The sequence below is a fragment of the Homalodisca vitripennis genome, chromosome 1 (genome assembly GCF_021130785.1).
Source record: "Homalodisca vitripennis isolate AUS2020 chromosome 1, UT_GWSS_2.1, whole genome shotgun sequence".
Classification (NCBI taxonomy): Eukaryota; Metazoa; Arthropoda; class Insecta; order Hemiptera; family Cicadellidae; genus Homalodisca; species Homalodisca vitripennis.
The window spans coordinates 149,779,040-149,803,024 of NC_060207.1; the positions used below are offsets into that span (position 1 = coordinate 149,779,040).

Consider the following 23,985-nt stretch of genomic DNA (forward strand, 5'->3'; position numbering starts at 1 on the left):
GTAGTCTCACACGGGTGGTGATGTACACTTAAATATTACCAAGTTGACCGAGGTTTGTCGGGGCATTCAAACAATACTAAAAATATGGTACTATACCTTGTCAAACAGTTCCAAAATATTATAGATGTTCACTGATGAACATATGGTCTAGCGAAATTCTTAAAATTCAGCTAGGTATCGTAATGCAGATCTTAACAGTGCAGTATATCACACTATATCAGTATATCACGGCAATAAGCTCTGATATACAGCGGATCGGATTAGCTAACTGCAACTGTCGCCGCAACGTGGCATCTGTCATAATTGATTTACAACATCACTAATGTTACAACCAACACTAGTCTGTTGTTGACAGGTTGGATGGTTCCACGTTATAGTTGAATGTGTTATAACTTATGTCACTTTAAACTCTACAAAGGACAACTTAGTTTATGGGACAATACTTCATACGAACTTGATAAGTTACAGGATTCACTTATTCCTCCCACAAAAGGATAAGTACACTCAAAATTAATATTTGAATTCAAACTCAAATTAAAAATAGTGTGTACAAAACAAAATACACAAATGTAGCACGTAGATACTACAAGTGTGCGTGTGGATAGGTGTACGAAGAAAAGATAATCCATTTTTGCCTTATTTATACAAATTATCACATTAAGTTTTATGGGAATTTCAACCTCCATATCCATTTGTTTTCAATAGTCTATTTGAATACATAAGTAGCTCATGATTAATAATTAGGATTTTTGATTTAATCTTAGATTTAATATAAAAATGGTTTTTATTAGTTAACATAAATAATCCAATCAAAACGCCTGGAATCTTTACTAAACGGCTTATTGTTAACACAGAAAGTTTTTACCAAATTATAAAAAGGTTAAACCTTTATTTTGTTATTCGGTAGGAGAACGTTAGCTACAGAGTCAATGTCATGTAGTTTTGTCAGGTCTGCCACAGTGCGCCGTACCAGAGCTGAGCCACGACTTCACCCCCCCCCCACGCTTGTGTATACACGTTGTGTGGCATATATGATATGGATGAAATAATTCAACGTGGCAGTCCACTCTAGTACTCAATGACCGAAATGTGATCTTTTTCTTGTTCCATCATCATACTCAACATAACAAATGTTAAATTTATAATACAATATATGTAGTAAATTGTCTTACATTAAATACTGAATATTCACTAAATAGTAAACGGTTTCGCTAACTTTGGTTTCTGTTTAAAATAACCTTAGGTTTCATTCACTGGGAGAGTACTACCGCCTCTAACACACAAGTAGAGGTATCCCCCCTTCATCTGTCAAAATTCCGTACTGCAACATCAACTGCTTGCAAGAAAAATATACAATCCTGAGTTATGGACATTACGAAAATGCGTAAACAAATTCCAAGCGTTGCTGTTTTAAGCACTGAACATGTAAAACCCAGGTAAGTTACTGGCCTACAGCTACACCTAAACATTTTGACCGATATATATATATATGTCCACTTATCCCCAGCCAAAGTCAGCAGCTCGCGGGTCACCACAGTAGTGTAGGGATGACTTCGTTAGTAAATTGCTTGGCACTTCGCCAGTATTAATGTAAGTGTGTTGTGATTAACCAGGTCATTATGTGTAACCTCGTGTCCTTGGATCGCCTAAGAGCATTTAGAGCATATCTACGTTCAATTCCCACACTCTGACACCAATTTTTCCAAATATTCATATTTCACTTTCTTACAGCAAAAATTTAATTTTAAACGTTTTTTATGCTATCCCCTACTCCTGCGTAATAAGTTTCTAATAATTACCATTTATATTTGGACGGTTCAAATTATATATTTGTTGTCATTGTTTTTTGTTTCGTCAAGTTTTTGAAATCGGCCCTGTAATTACCAATTCTATATTTGCGTTTTTATCAAGTGCACTTATGCTTATGTCAGACGCGCGGAGAATATAAGTCCCACATATCTGACATTCTTGTTTTGGTTAACTTTACATAGAAACTGAACTGAAATGTGCTCTTTCAAATTATTCTTGATATATCTTACGGACATGTACATGTTGTCACGTATGTAGACATATACAATTGTTTCGTCGACAAAATATTCAATACAGTTCCAACGCCTATAAAGTGAATTGGCCCTGCATCATTTTAAAATAAACCTCTAATTTTAATGAAATCCAAAAGTAAAATCTTTGATAAGAAGACTAAAAATCACGGTTTCTAAGCATGCATGTAAATATTTTAATGCCGTCATGAACCCACAGTTTGTTACAGTGTTGCCAACTTGATTTTCAGACAGAACTGTATAATATAATAGAATAAGTTTTGCAATAGGCTAGGACCTAACAACGCATCATTTGCGCATCTGCAACATTTGTGATCACTAATATAGCCTATACAAGCTGTTCATTTGAAACATTCAAACTCGTATTAAAAGACTAATAGCCCAAGTATCAAAATTCTGTAAACAGCAGTGTATAGTACTAATTGGGGGAACATAAAAAACATTTTCAAAATGAGGGTGCTCAACCCCTTACCCCCCGTACCCAAAGCCAACATTTTAAAATGGCAACTAATACCTTGTGATACCTCAAATTGAAGCTCATAAAAATGCTGTATTTTGGCAAAAAAAAATTGAAATCGGCTAAGCCGTTTGTTACCGCAGCCAATAATGTAATTTCTTACACAACAATTATTAGTCTACAATTTACTGTACTACTAATAACAGCAAAACTACTCACTGAATCCTGTTGTAAATCATTTGCAAATTTCAAATTAAATGTAAAATTGGTAGCCATTGTTGTTCAAACAAAAAATAACCTATTTTCAAATTCTTGACTAACCCTTCTAAAAGTTTCTCTGGTTAAGCGTCTGCTCTCAGCAGTGATCCTGTTTTACAAGTGTTGGGCACCAGTGGGATGTGTTTTAAAAACTACTGATTTCATGTGACCCCACAAAAAAGTCTAAGGGTTTTAAGTCTGAAGATCTTGCCGGCCACTCAATTGATCCTCTTCTACCGATCCAGTGATCCGGGTAGTGTGCATCTAGCCATTGTCGCACAGGAAGAGTATAATGTTTTATTTTCAACCACATGGAGCTCCTCCACATGCTGCTAAAGTATTGTGCTGTACAAGACTTGCTAGATCAGAGACATATGCCACATCCTCTCCATGTAGGCTTATTTAATTTGTAACAAAACTGAAGGAAGCTCCCTGGTCACGTGGTAACTCCCCGGCTCGCAACACTGAAACGCTAAGTTTTTGTTCTTTGGACTCAACATTGTGTTATGATTATTCTTATTCTTTATACTTTATTCCGCAAAATATTACTTTTAAGAAATTCTTGAAATTCACAAGCTTCACATAGGATGTGTTGGAATTTTATTTCATAAAACTTTACTTACTGATAATCATGAACTTTTTTATCATGTACTTGTTAAAACATTAAACATTATGTGTGGAATGCAGAATAGCAATTATTCCTTTGTTTGAAGTTTATTTTTGACGACGGAAGGACTGTGAAGGAAACAGGATGTTTTTCCGGACATTTGCCATCGATCAGTGAAATATAAAAGATTTTTTGTTTCACTGAACGATGGCAAATGTCCGGAAAATCCTTTTTCATTCACGGCAATTATTCATTCATCAGCATCGTGTAAATGTTGTTGCAATCGATATTAGTAGCTGTAAACACTGTTAATCACGGAATGAGCATTATATAGACGGTCTAACAATTAGAATGTATTAGATACACAACGTTTTAGATGTCTTAGTTACAAATTTAAGGGGGGGGGGTAGGGAGTAAGTACCCGAATAAAAATTAACATTCAACCTAAAAGATCCGAAGTGTGTTGATTCAAAAAACACACTTTTTGGCGTTTCCACTCTGTACACACTTGAAAAAGGTGAACGTATATCGGGCAATTTTTAAGATTCCTCAAGTTATGGTAGTAATGAATATTTTGAGTATAGTTGGTATTTTCTTTGAACTACAGAATTTAAACAATATACTGTACAAATTATTTAATAACATTTTTGTATCATACAACTTCATCAATGTTTATTCTTCTAAACCGAAAAGGCGTTTTACTATAGCTAAAAAGTGAAAGCTGAAATTTTATCGGTGTTAACCTGGCCAAAGCCACTATCCGTGTAGTGAAACTCATGCATGTTCCAAATGTGAAGGTACTACCATGTTGGAAGTACCTTTTTTACAGGCCAGCACAAAATGTATGTTTATTCCAGTGAACAATAACTTCTATCCTACAAGTCTAAAGCTGTACATTGTGTCTTTCTGGTCTATTCATTAAATGGCTGCTCGTTCATCAATTACACAATTTAATCCTGTAAAGTTAAACAAGCTACATCATAACAGTAGAGCCCAGGCGGCAAGATCAAGGCTGTAGGCCTGTTTACTTTCAGCCGCTATGCGCAGGGTCGTATCTACTGTTAGGCGTGCGGGTTCTCAGAGATTGGTGCCTGGATTATTTGGAATTGAAAATACTGAAACAATAACAAGTTGGCACTTGCTGGGTGGATAAAGTTAGTATTAAATATATCTAACTAGCGGGCCCGGCGCGCTTTGCTGCGCATTTCAATAATTTTTTGCAAAAGTTGCCCGCGGCTTCGCACGCAATTTCCCGTTGAAAACAGTACACTATATTCACTTATTCTTTTTCTATCACATTCTAAACATTGCTGAGATAATTGATAGTCGTTCCATCGTGAGCCTCTTGGGCGTATTATGAAGGTATGTACCATATTCCTGCCTCTATCTAGCTGTTACCCACGGCTTCGCACGCAAATCTTAAGAACCGAAGTCCTTATATTACTTAGTAAATTTTTTTTTTACTATAATAAATTTTAGATTAAATTAGTTATATCTCCGATGCCACGATTGAGCTTGCTTTGTTGTCTCGATCGAGAGAATATGTACACACGGAGTTTTGAGAACCATACTTCTGTCAAAAAAAACAACTAAGGTTGATTTTATAACATTCTTTATATTTGTAGCCAACGTAAGATAGTAATTATGATATCTGCATTACTCTTCTGATCAAGCATGAGCATGGTTTATATTAAATAAATATTGCAGTTAAAGGTGAATTTTTACGTCAAATTTGAATTGTATTATCTGGATAGTAAAGTCTATGTTTAACAGTGATTGCAAAAACAGTTTAAACAAAATTTGTCGTTTCTCTTAAGCTTACTCTATGCTTTAAAAACTATAAGTGTAATATATGTTTACAAAGAACAGCTGATTAAAAATTTGAAAAGACGTTAACATATGTTTGCTGCAATGCATTTCTTATGGGTATTTCTGTAACCAGTGGGGCGGAATCCTGAATCGGGAAAGGGATGGGCATAGCTTATAAACCTTCTCCGTGGAAAAATACATATACGTACAAATTTTCATCATGATCGGTCCAATAGTTCACGATTCCATAAAGGACAAACATACAAACATTCATTTTTATATATATAGATTATTTACAAACAAACTCTGACTTCATATTACTAACATAACTTAATTTTAAAACCCTTAACTTTGTAACTTTATCAACTTTTTTACAGTAACTTTGTTACTGTATAAAAACCTATTAAAGTTATTATGACTATCAATGAAATTACTGCTCGTTCATCAATTACACAATTGAATCATATACAGTTAAAGCGCAACTAGCTCAAAAATAGTTGTGCTATACTCTAAACGGGTTACACAAATATTTGCTTTATATTAATACTTAGTATATATGATAAGAAAATTATTAAGTTTACAATTAATTTAATTTCTAAGATAATCACAATTTTATGAAGATATTCCATAGGTGTGTTAAAATATAAAACATGGAACGTGAGGCTCTTTTTCAGGTCAAATTCCAAAAATATAAATTTTAAAAGAAAGATACGGTAGTCGACAAATGAAAACACAACACAGTATATGCTGATGTTATGCCTTCGTCGCACATAAGAGATCTATGTGCACATGTATACGCAATTTGAAAGTCTAAAGGGTCTAAATATGTATTGGTTGAACATGATGTAGATTCAAAATCAATCTGGGCCGGAGCAAATTTTATCGGTTCTGTCTACTTTGTACGATATAGTGACTCATTTCCTCATTCTACTTTATGAGTCCTCTACGAATACCAATAGACTTAGGAAATGATCAGAACAAGAGTAAGGAGATAAAGAATGTCTCTGATACTAATCAAGAAAAAAAAAAAACAGAGTAAAGTAAAAAAAAGTATATAAGATCATTACAACTTACTAGTCTAGGCTACTTGATTATTACAACGGTACGTACACCCGGGATATGTTTACAGAAAACATTTACAAAATGTATATTCGTAAGAAAAGGTTTGCAAATTGTAGCGTTAATTCTCTGAATATTTAAAATAATTAACAAAGAGTTGAAATCATGTTTCGAGCAACCAGCTATTTTAAATTACTTTCACCGAAAGCTTATTTAAATTTTACTAGCATCAATGATTAGATGAAATTACTCATATCTCACTATAATTTTAGTAAGTGGTATTTCATATTTTTGTATAAGTTGAAGCAAACGAGTTAGGGGTTCACAAAACACTTGTAGCGCGCTTTTGTGAGTTTTTTCTGCATCATTATAAACTTGTATTTGTTTCTAAATATCATAGAAAACATTATATCAGCGAAACATATTTAAAATCTAAGGCTCAACAAATTTAAGTGGCAGTTTCTTTGATCAGAATGTTTTTTTTATAATTTTGTATCATAGAATGTTTTCAGGATTTTACGTGAATATCTTTAAAATAGCTTGCAGGCTAAGCTTCTATTTCAGATTTCCCACTAACACCTCAAGGACCACCTTTCTCGGAGATAAGGAGTCACCGATATCGTACAACAACAGGGTTTTATATTGAACTATTTTAATTTTTTCTAGAAGTTGTGATTATTTTTTGTACACTCTACAACTATAACAAAAGGATTGGAACCGCATTTAATTTGTATAAACGATAAGAATGGCTAAAAATGTAATGTTTATAAGTAATCGACTCGATATATATTCGAGAGTCATATTCTCTAACACTGGCTCTTTCAAGCAATCAGGAAAGAAAATTCGTTAAGGGTAGCTTTACTAATTAAATCATCTGGAATTTGTTTTTAGCGATGTCCCTCGCCCCAAAAACAACCACTGTGCGATACATATTTATCCTCATTGTACGGTAACAAAAAGCTACACAGCCTTTATAAAATGGTCTGTTTAGTTCCACATCACGAACATGGCTGATGATATTTAAAATGGAAACAATCAATGAGTCAGTTACTTTCATAAAGTATATGTCAACCCAGAACTCTAATACATAGTCGTAAATATCGATCTTGTTTATACTTGAATTTGTTACAAAACTTTCATTAATTTTGTATGAAACCCAATGAAGACAGCAATTTAGATTATTAAAACAGTATATTAATTTTTTAAAGTTTATTTTAGTCTGTATATGAGAACTTATAGATTATATAATTAATTTTCTCAAACTAACTTAAATTTATTCCGTTTAAAAGTGAAGGCAATGACGGTTACTTCGACAAAAATAAATTTTAAACTACAAATAGCATATTATTATGTTGAGTGCTGGTTTAAATTGCTTATAAACTACACATAATGTAGCTGTGGTGGGAGGTGTTTATTAAATGTTAATGTTGAGTTAAGCTGAAGTTCACCTTCCTCTTAGTGCATCGCCTGGGAGCTGACGCTGTTACAGACTTGACTCCTGAAATTTGGAGTTATGTTCGTCTGAAGAGATCCAAAAAAAGTCGGAGACGGAGAAGCTCAAAATGGAAACGTTGTATTGTTTATCAGAGAATTATTAATTATTTTAACTGTGTAAAATGTCGCATAAATGAGAACATATACCATTTTTTAAGAGTTTATTAAATAAATCTGGCTTATAAATTCGCGTAGACGTGTTAGGTGATTTAATGAATTTCAGGGATGACACGAGCATGAAGAGTAAAAATCCTGAATGTTCAGTTGAAAATGCTACAGGCATATTCGAAGTTATTCGTGAAATGCAACGTGTAATTTGTTGTAGGTACGTGTACCTGACCTTTTTGATATTGGATCTTTTCCGTTTGGTAAACCCTTTAAATTAGAAGTGTTGTAACAATGGCCATTGTGCTTAGATCATACATAGCTCCCACGAATGTGCTCTCAATTCCAGTGACGGGGGAGGGGGGGGGGTCCTCAACAAGTAGATACGTCCCTGAAGAAGACTGTTACACCAATGTACATTAATCAACACGTGTCTCAGTAATAGGAACCCCGCCGCCTCTCTCATCTACTCCTTATCGCTCTCACGTCTACAACTCTGGCCTCCTGCGTTTTTATCGCCGTGTCTCCGCGCTTGACGGACCTTACAAAGCTTTCAGGATCGTTATTTCAGTCAGGCCAACCTCAGATATCCATAAATATTAGAGTAATTTCTTGATGCCATTTCGTTCTACTCTCAGTTCGTAATTGAGTACATTAGGGATATATTTATAGATCATTCTGAATTAACCTATATAAGACCAATTCCTTGATACATGAGATTAGCTCAGTGAGTAATTAAAATTTATAAATATAAACAACGACTTAATTTGTACATTATATATCACATCATGTCACATTATATTATCGATCACAACACATTCGTTATATAAGTATTAAATATACGTTACTCATTGATACAAATGCATAGAGATTTTTACCACGATAAATATAAAAATAATATTGTTATTTACACATTTTAAATAGTCTGAAATATAAAACCACTCTCATTACAAACTCTATAGACTATGTAAAAAACACACGAAAAGTATATGTCCATGTCTTTTTATTATTTGTTACAGCCAGTTTTAAATATTTTAGAATGTTATTTTACACTATCATATGTTATGTTAATGTGTGTTATTAACCTGAACCCTAGAGCTTAAAGTTTTTCATAACCGGAGATGACGATAGATTTAACGATGGCAAATGTGTGAAATAATCCTATTATACTTTCAAATAATTGTAAATAATTACTTTAAACTAAAACAAACTCGTATAACTATGAACAATTTTTGTAATTAATTGTGTTTATCATAAGCGGTCTGCTTTAAATAATATGTGACGGAACTCGTAGCCATTTGTGCACTCATTTGTACGTTTCACAGCTCTAGCCTACCGATAGAGTGTCGTTGGCCAAAGGAGTGAGTGAGAGTTGTATGGAACACGTAAAACTAGTGAGCTGACATCAAGTTGTTTTGCAGCACAGACACCACCACGGCCATGGACGCGACAAGAGGCAGCACTCTCCAGGCAGCTACGTGTTGGATGTGCCGGACCCCGAAGCTGGTGACTGGGAGGAATGGAGCAGTCCAGCACCTTGTTCACGTTCTTGCGGCGGCGGAATCTCCTACCAGACTCGTCAGTGCAGGTACCACCACACCAATAATATTCATAATTTATATTTTACTCTGTCTATGACTGGAAAAGCTAGACATCTCTGGAGACCGAAGAAACTTCTGTGCACTAAAACAATAGTCTCTATCGTAAAATAGATAGAGATGGTCATATTACGAATGATTTTTCTTCGAAATTGTTAGTTTAGCTAATCAGGCATACGGTGTCCATAAATAGTACACCAATAGAATATTCCAAATATGCAATAGTATCTATTATTAAAAAGGCTGATGCTGTGTTATACGTTGTAACAGGAAATATTAAAATCATTTTTAAGTTATGCACACAATTATTTTGGACTATGTATGACAAAGTTCTTTATAAACTTCCAAAATCATTTAATCATTAATTTGTCTTTTCTTTAATTAATGGAGAATAGTTAAAAACTGTGATTTTGGTCCCATAATTTGTGCTACGAGTAACAATATATTGTTGTGGATGAGCAAACCTAGGATGATGTACCCTTAATCTTTAATATATCCAAATTAGTGGTTTGTATATATTTAAATGGGTGACAAACTTTACATTGTTTAAGGCTAGAAAACAAGCATACCCAGCGAGTGGTGATTGGCCGGAAAACCTGGCAGAGGTATCCCCTAACTGTGTTTAAACACAACCTCGAATTACTAAAAGTTTACAACTACGAGATAATAAACTATGCCTCGAAATTTTAAAAGAGTTGATAAAATTTGAAGGTTCTAAAATTTAGTTAATAAAGATTAGACTTGACTTTTAATTTGTTTGTAATTTTTCTGTCGCTTCTGACTGTTTTGAAATTAAACCCGATTTTTCTTTACGATAAGATTTACTCTTTTGGGACAAAATGTTAAAACTTCATTTTTAATACGTAATGTTTTCCGATTAGCCGTTGGCTTGCTAAGGGTTTCGTTCTCAGATCCTCGGTGAGACATTAGGTTTATTCGCTTTGCTCCCGAATACATTTGATCGGTATTGCTACAAACCGATCTGGAATAAAAATAATTTCTAATCATTGTCCTAAAATATGACTCTATTGTATGCCTAATTCTTATAATCCAAATGAAGTAGCTGTACTTTGTTATCTTGTCTAATTCTAAATACCTAAACTTTTTAAACAGTTCAGCCACAGTTCCACAAAGAAGGAACAAAATTATGCAAATGTATAGAAGTGTTTATTTTGAAGCCAGTCCACTTATCGAAGATAAATAGAATGTGAGTTGTCCTTTGTCACACAGATCATCAAATTCCTGCCGAAGAAATGTTTACCATATTCGAGATACGAGTCTTAGTTTTCGCCACGATCAAGTTCAATAGAATCTTATAGATTAGCATACTGAAAACGCATCTTACTATATTACCACGATCTTAATTTTATAGGGTATAAATTATAAACATAAAAAAGATCCATACTTGAGGATTGTGTTTTTTTAGCAAAACGTATGGCTGTAGATAAGCTACGCCAAAATTCGGATTTTTATCGCTTTTCTAAAAACAATTACAATTTTGCAAATATTATTTCAATAATACCATAAAAAGAGAGCGATTTCAGAACACCGGTGACGTTCTTCTTATATATTAAATTTGTGAAATTCCTTCAATTAACTTTTTAATTCGAAGGGGATGTTAACTTTTAAGTTTTTCATTAAGTCTAATATAACCGTGTAATACATTTATTAATGAATAAATTAAAAAGTTGGAAAATATGTTAAAAAGTTTGGTGCAAAGTATGACTCTCGTTTCTTGACTAAAAAGGAATTAATTGCGGCGGTTGTGGAAGGAGTTTTTATATCTCACAGTAAAATAAACATGTCGTACTAAAGTAGACTGACACTTTTATTGAAATACGAACTTTTAGACCTGTCTTATCCTAGTGACTGTGACAATTTGAGGTATTCCCCAGTGACCCTGTACGACAGGTCCTGCCGCCCTGACGCTGTGATAAAAGACGATGGACATTCCTGTTAGAGCGTCCTCCACATTCCTGCCATTACAGGCCATGAGGAGCGTGCATGTGGCTCCCCTGACCTACAGTTCTCTACCAAATTGTTGAATGAGGTTTTTACATGGTTTAAAATGTGAGCAGATATAATACTATATTAAAAAATTATAATGTATTTTTAATTGTATCACAATCAATTGAATACATCTAACAAAATAATTGCAATATCTTAGGACATACAATTGGGCAATCTAAAGTAAACAAACTTTTGACATAAGACATGAAGGTTGTATGAATATATTCTTATGATAAAATGTTGATTTCACGAGGTGAAAATACAAATAGCTAACTTGAAATGTCGATTCCAATGCATGTAAGTCATGTATTTGCGATAAATAGCTTGAATTTATCTACAAAAATAATGAAAAAACTTGTAACGCTCTAAATTTAAAAAGTATTTAATTAGAAATATGTAATATAGTAAAACTTTTACTTAATATATTATGTTCAGATGCGTGTTAAGTTGGAATGAAGTCAATGTGGAATGAAATCAATTTTTAAGGAAGTAACTCCACTAAAACTTAGCCTTTGAATAGTAGAAATCGTAAACCATTATGAAAGCCATAATCTATCTTACATATCTGGCAATATACTGTTGAGTGTAAGAACTATTAGAATCTTATTATACTACATCATACACGATAGAATACCGATACAGATACGTGTATATCTGATTTCTATCGTATAATAATGGCTTACGATTCCTACTATCCACAGGCTAAGTTTTAGGGGAGTACATAGATATAAAATGGACATTGTTAATGAAAAGCCGTTTACAAGACAAAAAGATTTAATTTTTATGGGCCTGGTGAAACGTTTAGTTTCAGTTCGGAGGTTAAACCTACCTCTGAGGTTAAACACCTTTGTGACCTTTACCTTAAATCTAAGGCCGAGTGAATTGTATTCAAAGATTACGTAACCAGTTCGGATCTTTAGTAGGGGAGGGCATGACTCGAGTGCCAACAAAGATGAGTAGTCGGTCCTTCTGTTGTATAAATAGTAATTAGCGGTCTGACGTCGTCGTTGCTAGTGTTGACAATGTAAAGTATGGCTCATGACTCAGGGCCAGGGAGCGGTGTTGGCCGCGTTACACCAAAGCTTGTCTAGCCGCGGTCTAGCCCTGGATTACGAATTCATAGATGGCAGCTGTTGTATATATAGTAATTAGCGGTCTGACGTCGTCGTTGCTAGTGTTGACAATGTAAAGTATGACTCATGACTCACGGCCAGGGAGCGGTGTTGACCGCGTTACACCAAAGCTTGTCTAGCCGCGGTCTAGCCCTGGATTACGAATTCATAGATGGCAGCTGTTGTATAAATAGTAATTAGCGGTCTGACGTCGTCGTTGCTAGTGTTGACAATGTAAAGTATGACTCATGACTCACGGCCAGGGAGCGGTGTTGACCGCGTTACACCAAAGCTTGTCTAGCCGCGGTCTAGCCCTGGATCACCAATTCACAGATGGCAGCTGTTGTATAAATAGTAATTAGCGGTCTGACGTCGTCGTTGCTAGTGTTGACAATTTAAAGTATGACTCATGACTCAGGGCCAGGGAGCGGTGATGACCGCGTTACACCAAAGCTTGTCTAGCCGCGGTCTAGCCCTGGATCACCAATTCACAGATGGCAGCTGTTGTATAAATAGTAGTTAGCGGTCTGACGTCGTCGTTGCTAGTGTTGACAATTTAAAGTATGACTCATGACTCATGACGAAGGAGCGGTGTTGACCGCGTTACACCAGAGCTTGTCTAGCCGCGGTCTAGCCCTGTATTGCCAATTCATAGATGGCAGCTGTTGTATAAATAGTAATTATAAATAGTAGTTGTGTAAATAGATCTCAGGTTTAAACTTTAATGTAAATTTTATACTCGTATAGAAATAAAAATCACACAATTTTTTCTTCTTTGGTTAGGATGTTTCATGACCATATAACTCACACGAGTTATAAGTTCATGTGCTCTTTGGGTAGGTTTTCAAATGCCGAAAATTTGAACATTTTTATCCACAAATAATTACAGGTATTTAAAATAGAAGTTCTAGGCAGTTTTGGAATCAGACCCAAATAAAAACTGCTGAAGATAAATATAAATTTATTATTTATGTTCACTGAGTGACATGTTTTAATGGGTTAAGACTCAACAAAATTGTATTATTTAAAAATAAAAATTTTAAGAAAATAATATCGATTTGGTACTAATAAATATATCTTAAGGAGTTTATTTTTCTAGAAAAATTTCGCTCCTTCGAGTCTTATTTCATATCTTACACACTGTACAATTTTTATACTTTTATTTTCAACAGTTTTTCTTTGAGTGTAGATTGTAAGATGCCCTAAAATTCTACTTGTATTACCTTAGTCGTTTGATAAGAACAAATTATATATTTTTCTGTCTTCAGAAAAGGTATCAACGCTGTTACCAAAATTGTGTTGACCCAAATCGAGAATTGACTGTACCGTTGTCGCTGTCGCATAAAGGAGATTAGGAGTCGATGTGTAGTAACATAAAAGTTTGTCCTGGTGTCTGGGAAACGCTCCCACTCGCGTTTGTACTGTTGTTGCTGACAACGAACGTCAAATTTAATCGGATCAAATTATTGCAATAGTGAGTTGTTTGACTCTGCATTACAGTGAAACAAGACGTGTATAAAGGTAATTTAAAGCTGATCAGATTTTAATTATTTAAAATTAGGATGTGTGGAATTAAAAATGGTAAAAACTAAAAAGGAATGAATGTTCTTATACAATACAGAGAATTTGTTTATTTCCTGAGCGTCAGTGAAGCCTATTTATCACTCAAGTGCTGGCAAAAGTTGTGTCATGTCTTTTAGTCTCAATGTCTGCAGGATGTTTCGAGAACAAACCAGGTTATAGGTTTGAAATGTACAGTTAAAACTCCAGTTCTACATAGAATCTATCGAGTTAAATGATAGTTCATTCTATCCTTGGATAATCATATTACGCAACACATGGTTCTTGCGTACTCCTGCCTTGTAAAATAAAGTATAACTTCTAATAGAGACAACTGATCTCCAGAGACACATACTGCGTTGAGAATAGGTTCAAAGGAATTGATGAGAGGGAAAGTACTGAAATAAAGCTACTAACAGTTGAAGTAACGTTTATTTCCCCCGTATTGTCGTTATATATTTTCTTTTCCATATAATGTTCGTGTAATATTCTTTCCTTTGTGCCACTTTACTTGCAAAGAACATTGCTGACGTTCTACTTCATTGGAAAAATAAAATGTCTGCTTTCAGTAAAGTGTACTTCTGCTACAACAACCTATATGAACGTAAATTGTAAACAACGTACCTGTATGTTCTTTTATCTTAAGCTGTTTTCCAAGATATATTATGTGATGTGAAATTTAATCTGTTCCCTGTTTATTACATTGATTGAATTATTTTACATATTGCCTTTTTGCGCAGTTAAATCGTTCGTGAAAAACGATAGGTTATTTGAGATGAGATATTTGTCTGCGATGTTGAAATGTGCAAAAATTACACTAGATTGGCAAAAAATCTTCTGTGGAAGGATTTAGAATCGGTGCGACAGTTTTAGCGTAAAATCAGATATGGAGAGAACAAGTAATGACAGTCGGAGGTCGGGAACTGATGTACCGATTATGTGGAAGGCTGTCGATTCGATCCTTTCAGTTGAGTTGTTATAGTCTTTTCTAGAGGCCTTCGATATAGTGAGGCAAACTAGCTATCGCCAACTATAACATATCCTCCATTGTCATGTTAACAGAATACGTTAATAATATACAAAACCAATAAATGTATCAATCATATGATCAACCAAAGTATATTTCTATGTTTTCTTTCCTTCCATTTTCCTTTTAAATATTTGCTTTCTAATTTCCTTAATTCATTTCATTCTGGCAGATAAGTTGTTTTAACATTAAGTATTATTTAGTCACATATACTGAAGATAAAGATAATTGATAATATTTTGGGAAAGTTTTAGCGTAAATATCACCAAGAACATTTTATAAATTATGTAGTCAATACCTACACAGTATGACGCGTTCTAAATATAGATATTTAAACTTGTTTTGTACTAGGCGTAGTTTACTGACTCTTAATATATTTATATTTATTTTGACGTATAACTGTTTTCATTAACTCATACAATTCTTGAAGAAACGCTCACAATATTGTATTTAGTTAATTACTAATTTCTTTAATTTATATTGAAAGGCGCATTAAAAATTAATTTAAGTTCTGCATTTAGAATTCATAACATTTAAAACATTGACAGATTATTTTGTTTTAAGAATGAAACGCTCCGTTCATTGGACCGGATTATAATATAAATATAAACAAACTGAAAGCTTAATTTCAAAACAGCTATCGACCAGTCTCATATTTCGATATGTCGAGTGTTTGTGCTCACCTATATTAGCTAGACGCACTCAGCATTAATAATTTATATTTCATAACAGTTTTACGTGTTTTTTTCCATTACCTACAGTTTTGTTAGTACTTAATTAAACCTATGTTTGGGTTAGCTTTTAAAAGTATCAAGTTCTATGTATAATTTGGCATTGCAGTTTGTAGGCCTAATGAAATGAACCACCCAATTGTACCTGTTAATTAAAGTTTATAAAAGAGAGTTATAACAGTTATAAAGCTATAGCCAACATGTGTTGGAGGTTTAAGAGTCCATAAATGATTTGTTGAGAGGTCGCGCAACCTTCTGCTTCCACCTGGTTCCACTTTCCCTTTCAGGCCAGTCACGGGAAGTTTTAGGGCCCCTCTTCAAAGTGACCCCCCCCCCTCACAACAGTCCTATACCAGTTTCAAGATAGACTCCTCATACAGCAGAGAATTCAAGAACTATATAATGGTGAGAATGTTACAATAGCCATTCAAATATTACGTACATAGGCTACTATTACTTTACTATCGGTACCAATGTCAGGACGATTTAATTGTTCCTTAATTCCACAAACAATAAAAATATTAGTCTAAAACTGTACTATCAGTCATAACATCACAATAATACACGTATTGCGATTTATAGGTTTACTAACTGATTGGTGAGTTGGTTACTGCAGCTTACTACTCTCTATCTCACTTAGTATTCGGTCTAGAAATGGAAAAAAACTGTTGAGATTACATAAACACCCGCCCACCCGTACATATAGCCTCGCTTCACGGCTGGAGGGCTTTGTGTAATAAGTAGAGAGTTTCTGTCATACCGAGCGTCTAAGTCTCTGCCACGCCGCCCCGCCGCCTCGCCGCTCCCTTGTTATATTGCTGACAAGTAGGGCCGCAGTTTAAATTAAACCCGGGCGTGTCTTCGGCTTATTGTCCGGGGAGCGATTGTTCGTGGAGCGGTGTTATAACGAGCCTGGGATAGTCTAGGTGCGGTGGGTCGGGGCTGGCGTCAGAAGAGCCGGGGCTACCGGGTGTTCTACTTTAGCGTGTCCTCTCCACACGGTCATCTATAGTGGGAGATTTACAGGCTGGAAGAAAGCACCTAAGGCCCATAGTAGGTCACATAATGCAAACAGTTAGTATTGATCTATGATAAACTGACCGAAAGACAAATGAAAAAGCCCTGGATGGGGGTTCTGTAGGCAGGGTTTCCTTGAAAAATATAGTTGAGTGTTTATTTTTGTCATATTTTGTCTTTCATGATATCAAAATTATAATGCATTGAATAACACATATAATTTTTTTAAGTACTGTACTTCCTTTCCTACCGAATTACAATTTGCAAGTCCAAATAATTGTTAGTGCAGCGAATGAAATCTCGTACTTAATAAAGAACCTATAAATAAAGATCACAAACAACCACCATTAACAATTTCAAAAGTCTGAATTTTTAAATTTAAAAAATGTATTACCTATTGTATAAAACTTATGCACTATATAAACTTTCACAAAGAGTGTATTTTAGTGACGTTTACTAACCGACTTCCAAAACAAGGAGGAGGTTGTACAATTCTCCCTGCTTCTATGTATCTTTATTATGTTTGTCCGCCAATTTTATCTTAAACTAACGGACCGATTTGTATGAAAGACAGATTTTATTTTTAAAGAGAGCCACCCTCAGTAGTGGACCAGTAATTAATTTTTTAAATCCCACATACTATAAAACCTTATGGAAACGTAAACAAAATACTTTACAGAGATGCAATTTTCTTGAGATTACTATTACTTATCTCAGTAATGCTAGATAATATTTTTCGTACATAGCTTTGAAATGACATACCTGCTGTAGGCAAGGTAACATCCGTCTTAGAGCGATGGAACTGTATAATGGGCAGATTAGAATGTTTCAAATAATAATAATAATAATTTACTTTAGAGGTACTATAGGAAATGTTAATAGAATTTCAGGCTGGCGATGCTCTTATACTAGGAAGCCTTTATGTCGTAACATTAAGCGACGAGACGCAATAAGTTGTCGAGATGTAGCTTTCGTTCAAGAAACATATCTTACCTTATTGACACAATGGAAAATTTCCCTGATATGGTTCCAAATGACGCCCCAATTGGTAACAATATAGAATCCATTCTGAAGCATTGATATAGGATATAGTGCAGAGATTGTGATTTTCTAATTAAACGTAGCTAACTTCAGTTATACAATTCAAATTTCAAAGTGGAGTTTTCTAACATTGATTATCTTATTTCAGGAGTGGTGATGAGTATTTCGCTATTCGTGTTACCGTTCCGAGGCAATTAAGAATTAAACCTCCACCAAGTAAAAGAATACAGTAATTGTGATTTATAAAATTCAAATGACAGCCTTCAATGCTGCTAAGGCGTGTTCCTTCACTTGCGTCATTTTCCCAGAAAACGCTTCCTTTGGCCCATATAATCTGTAGTGAAGACCTTAAAAATTGAGTATGTTGAGAAGGGATTTTCTTCTATGGAATAAGATTTAACAGCAATGCTAAAGACAATTTTACAATCCTAGATTTTTGAATGGTACCCCGGGTCAAATGTAATTGGAATATATTTTATGAAACACCTGTGCAGGGTAGGGTGCAGTTATTGGGACTTCTCTGAACGAGCATGAAAAATCTCAGACACGTTAGGGGAAAAGGCAGAAGAGATTTTTCTGTTTATAACAAAGTTTTAAGTGACGTCCATTAGAGAACCTGTTTACCTTAACATATAGCAATACGTCAATAAATGTCGTGCAGGTATTACTATTAACATAGGATTTACTGTTATTCCTTTAACTATCAGGACCATGTTAATTCCTGTTTAAGCCTTACATGACTATGCGTACAGTTATGTTCGAAAGGACTCTTAAAACTGTGCTAACCCGCTATCGCCGAAGATAAACAACATTTCGGTGGGAATCATTAGGTAGTTCTAAGGTCGTATAATAATTGATACAGATATTGGTAGCACTGTCTAGAACTATAGCTACAAATAGTGTAAAACTTAACACAAAATTTGAAACGTAAATTATGTTCTCTGCAGAGAAAACAGTCTGAACTATCGTGTGTAATTTTTACAGAATATCCATAGAGTTCATTATTAGTATTATAACACGGCATTTCCTTACCATCATTTAACATTTATGCATTTGAAAATAGTCTGTCGGATTTGGTAATGGATCTTGTCGTTGTGAATTAATAATCATTTAAACGTGCGCTAAATAATAATAAAAACAGTTTAAACATAAAACGTTATAAAAGATTAAGTATATAAAGAATTGCATTTTCTTTGATAATATTCCGATTTTCCTTACTGACTATAATACCCAAATGATAACACAACCAAAAGAAGCTATTGTCTATTCATATAATTGACATCTGACGAAATACAATAATCGTAAAAATGATTAAAACAGTCTCACAAATAAACTGTTACCTACGTATCCTCAGTTATTTACTTTATTCAAAGTTTCTGTCTATTTTATTGCCATTTTCCAGTGTCTTATTAGTTTTATGAAATATTCTAAGACAAAATATTAAATGTAACAATGAAACATTCTGAAATATTATATACATTCCAAGGCGTCATTCATACATTTTCACAAACCGAGTTCAAAGCTTATAGTTAATTACAGCACTTTAAAATGTATATTCTATATAAGGAAAAATGAAATTCTTAAATGTATAATTAAGTCTTGTACGTATTTATATACAAGCTTTGAAATCTGTTTGTGAGAATAGTTTTTAAGCTATGACGCCATGGAATGTGCCAGCCTATTCTAGGCCGTGTTTCCTCACTCCAGAGAGAGGCTTTCAGAATTCAGTGGAGTGGTGAAAGAATGGCGCTTTGAGTTTTTAGAACTAGAGATTAACAACTTTACATTACAGGGAAGACTAAAATCTCCTGGAGGAGTTTCAAAATACCTCAAAACTGTTTCAATTTTCAGATATTTAATAAATTACGACCCAATGCTTTATACACACAATTCAGCTTTATACACATTGTTTTTTCTCTCTTACATAGGAACAAAGCTACACTCCCTCATTTCCATTACAATGAAACTTTACTCGTCAAAACGTAACATGTGGTTTCCATTAGTATTTTTCTTACAGACATAGTATATTTATTCTTAAGCATCACATTTCATTATAATTTTATGTCAGATGATTTGTTATGAAACTTAAAAGACTAAACTACATTGAAATACTTAAAATATAGATTAAAATCAAATAGAAATAAGTATAATACATGAAACAACAATTTAAAATCTATAAATTAAAATACATAAATACATTAGAATAAATACATAGAATACATTAAAAATCTGTAGATTATATTGTATCTATGTTGTATCTATAGCCTTTAGGCTATGCATTCAATAATTTTGTATGTTGGGTTAAGCGACGAAACGCAACAATAAATAATTAAAATAGGCAAAATACACACAATATAATAAATAAAACAGAAACTTAGACATATACGTATATTAGCTATATTAAATATAAGGCATGTTACTATACTAATAATATTCTGTTAAAGAGTAGAACGCTCTTTGCACCCTGACTTAGATTTTTCTGAATTAATTTGGGAAAGTAATTTCTCGGAAATGCACAGGAACTTGTACACATTCGGCCTCACATACTGAGGTGAACGTTCAAAGTTAGGCTATGTTGTACAGGTTTTATGACATGTCTATGTCTTGTATTATGGCTGAGGACTGTTTGATTCTCCATGAATGTGTCAAGTTTTGACTTTACGGGAAAGTTTACATCCAAATTAGAGTGACTGCAAAGTGACATTTTAGATTAATGACAATAGTTTTGAAAAGGTCACGTGGATGTTTGCCAGCTAGAATTCTCACGGTCTGTAAAGACATTAATAGCACACCTAGAGACACCCCATACTAATACACCACAATTCGTGTGTGAGGAGAAATAAGTATGGTAAACAGCAAGTTGAGTTTTTAATGTTATTAAGCATTATTAAAAAATTGTAAAAATGAAATGTTAGTTAAATTTGAAATATGTGGACGCCAATTCAATTTATGATCAATAATATCAAGGAATTTTTCTATTTTTTTGAACTGATATATAAATTTCATTAGAGTGATATTGTCAGGATTAGAGTTCACTGTTTTGATTCAATTACTTGGGTCTTAGACACATTCATGGAGTGCCCATTTACAGAAAACCAATCCCTCAAACAATCAAATTCTGTAAATCATTATTGTGTTGTCGCATATCGGTAAACCTCCATTTGTGTTCCATCAACCAAACCATTTTGCATATATATAATGAAAAGAGATTTGTGTAAGTCAATGACAATATATAAAGAAATTGAAATCGATTTAGCGGTTTTTCCATATTACCTGGCCCGACATTCGTCAGTATGTAATCAACATTATACAAAATTACATGGTTTTTAATTACAGTGCGTTTAAATGTTTCCCCCCTTCACCCAAAACCTTATGGTTGTGCAAAAGTGGAGCGTTAACATTTAAAAGGACACCAATATTTCATTCATTATACCATGTGAAGTTACTCCTATATATGAAGTTACTCCAGTTAGAGCGTTATCATTGAAAAACATCAATATTTCATCCATTATACCATATGAAGTTACTCCTTTAGTCTACACGAATTTACTCCAGTTATTGCACTATAGGCCCTACAACTCTAAACAGCAAATAATATGCAGACCCACCAAGAGAGCCAATTTTATTTTATTTAACAATTCCGCGCATGTTTTACTACGCATTGTTTACAGCCAGGTTTTACGAACTGTAAAATGGTTTTGTTCACGTTTATGAATTGTTTAGTCTGTGGAGAATTCCAGGAAATGAGCAAACGTGTTTGTTTCCGTTAAATACCGTATCAGTAATTATTCATGGTTTGTATTTGTTTATTCTAGACTTCAGCGGCGTTTGTTTCAAGAGACTTCTTGTTTAACTTCCGTGATGACACAAAAATACCAATATAACATGAATACCTTCTAAAATAAATAAATACACCTTTACATCAAAAGTTTTTAAAAATAGGTTATTAAAATTAATTTTAAAAACTAGTCTGTAAACGTGGTTTTAAAGGCTTTCAAAAGTGTTAAAATTTATTTGTTTCAGCAATTTGTCAGATCTACTGTTGAATATGATACATGACGATCATCATATCTACATTGAGACTTTGTAAAATAGCTGTTGACCTTTTAAATTACCTAACGCAAGAGACTTATTGACGCAATAACTAATTTAATATTTAATTATTTAGATAAAGCTAAGCCTCGTAATTTATTACGATTTATAAACTGTTGCATGAATTTTATGAGTCTAACTTAAAATCCGGGTGTTTACCGCAGCAATACTTAATGTGTCCTGTTTTTCAAAGAAAGCAAACGTTGTAGATGTGTTTTACTCATTAAGTCTTGTTGAAGGCCTTTCTTGCTCTGGGTTTGAAGGGAATAACGGAAAATATAACGAATTTTGTATCCACTTTTGATATGATTTCATATAATACACGACAGCCCAGCCGAATGTTAATACATTTTTTATATGTTCCAGGCAAGATAGTAGAGTTCCATGTCAGGGTGCTTCCAAACGCTACTTCTCCTGCAATATACAGGTAAGTTACTTTGGGATTTAGATAATTTTATAGGATTCATAATGAACACGTCATCTTGAAGCTCATTTATTTATTAATAAAATCAGTTATTCAACAGTATAAATAAAAACTTAATTAATAACTCCAGAAATAGGTTTAAATATTTCACATTTGTGAACTCTACTTAAAACGAAAATAGATCTCTTAAATCCGGTACACGGTCTATGTAAGCAAACAAAAAAAGTAAACATTTCCCGAGGGAAGGGTCAGGCGATCTACCCAAACATGGGACATTCCCAACTGTTATGATTTCAGGACAACGAACCACGACGTGTTTTCAAAAGCAATTTATCATCCAGAAATAGCCAATAGGGGAGACGTTAGCCCAAACTCCACACCTCGTCGTCTCTGGCGCCTGGGGTGTCGCAATGATTTATGGCCTTGGTCTGAAAAACAATAAACACAAATGTGTAGTTAGTCTAAAATCGTAAAAACTTTTAAATGCTACGTCTAACTGTACTTATTTAATATCAATTGTTGCATTTTTTTCTTTATAAGATGATGTAAGATTTATGTAAATTTAGGCTAAACAACACGAAAAATCACAAGTGCATGTTATTAAGTGGACACAAAATAAAATATATTAATCTGATTGTGTTTACTCATATTTTATACAAATCTTAAGCATTTGAACCTTGATTGAAATTTATGTCTATAAACAAGTTTTTGACACAATTAATTTTAATGAAATTTTAAAAACACAATAACAAACAATAAAGAGATATACAAATAAGTAGTCTCTGTTGTAGGGGATTTACCTCATCATCCCTTATTTAAAACATTTTTACAAAATTGTGTTTTTAGCTAGTAGAAATTCCATATTTGGTAATGGTGTTTTTAAATCTTAATCAGAATTTTATATTAATATAATTGAAAAGAAATAACTTTGGCATTTCTATTCCTCTCTTTAAAATTGTTGTTTTTAAATTTTGCTTTTTACTTTTTCTTCAGTGCTACACAAACATGTCTCACTTTATTAACTATTTTAGTAGTCACAAAAATATAATACTTAATATACCTTTTATGTAGTGTTTATACAGTATATAGCTTTTTCTTTCCTACCTAGAAAATGATTATTGTGTTTAATAATGTTTCACCTGTCATGTATTCGGAAGACATAGCACTTGTGAAACAACGTTTACTGATCATTTAATTTATGGTTATAACCTAATTTAATTTTCAATAAAGTCCGATGAGCAAAAAGTACATTTTTCCTGAGATTCAATTTTGTTTATATTCTTCTTACATATGATATATCTTATATTTATTTATTCACAATAAATTGGAAGTATAGAATTTTTAAGTCCTTGTGTGATACTTACTGTTAATTTTCAACAGAAGAAATGTTTTAATAAATGGGCCTTTATTTAATACCTAGATGAGCAACTAAATTGCAAGTAAGTAAAGTTTGTTTTAAAGTAAAATAACTCATGTATTTCTGTCATTAATTAATTATTTAACATTTACAAATATAATATAAAG

General features: G+C 33.4%; 1 protein-coding gene across 4 annotated transcripts in view; it reads left to right on the plus strand.

Annotated features, from left to right (window-relative positions):
* LOC124373818 (papilin) overlaps positions 1–23,985 on the plus strand; it is a 195,166-nt gene that overhangs the window by 86,736 nt on the left and 84,445 nt on the right. For all 4 annotated transcript variants that reach the window (XM_046832168.1, XM_046832153.1, XM_046832155.1 and 1 more), the window contains exons 3-4: positions 9,271–9,437; positions 22,404–22,464. In XM_046832168.1, coding sequence (XP_046688124.1) covers positions 9,271–9,437; positions 22,404–22,464 — 228 coding nt within the window. The remainder of the gene's footprint in view (positions 1–9,270; positions 9,438–22,403; positions 22,465–23,985) is intronic.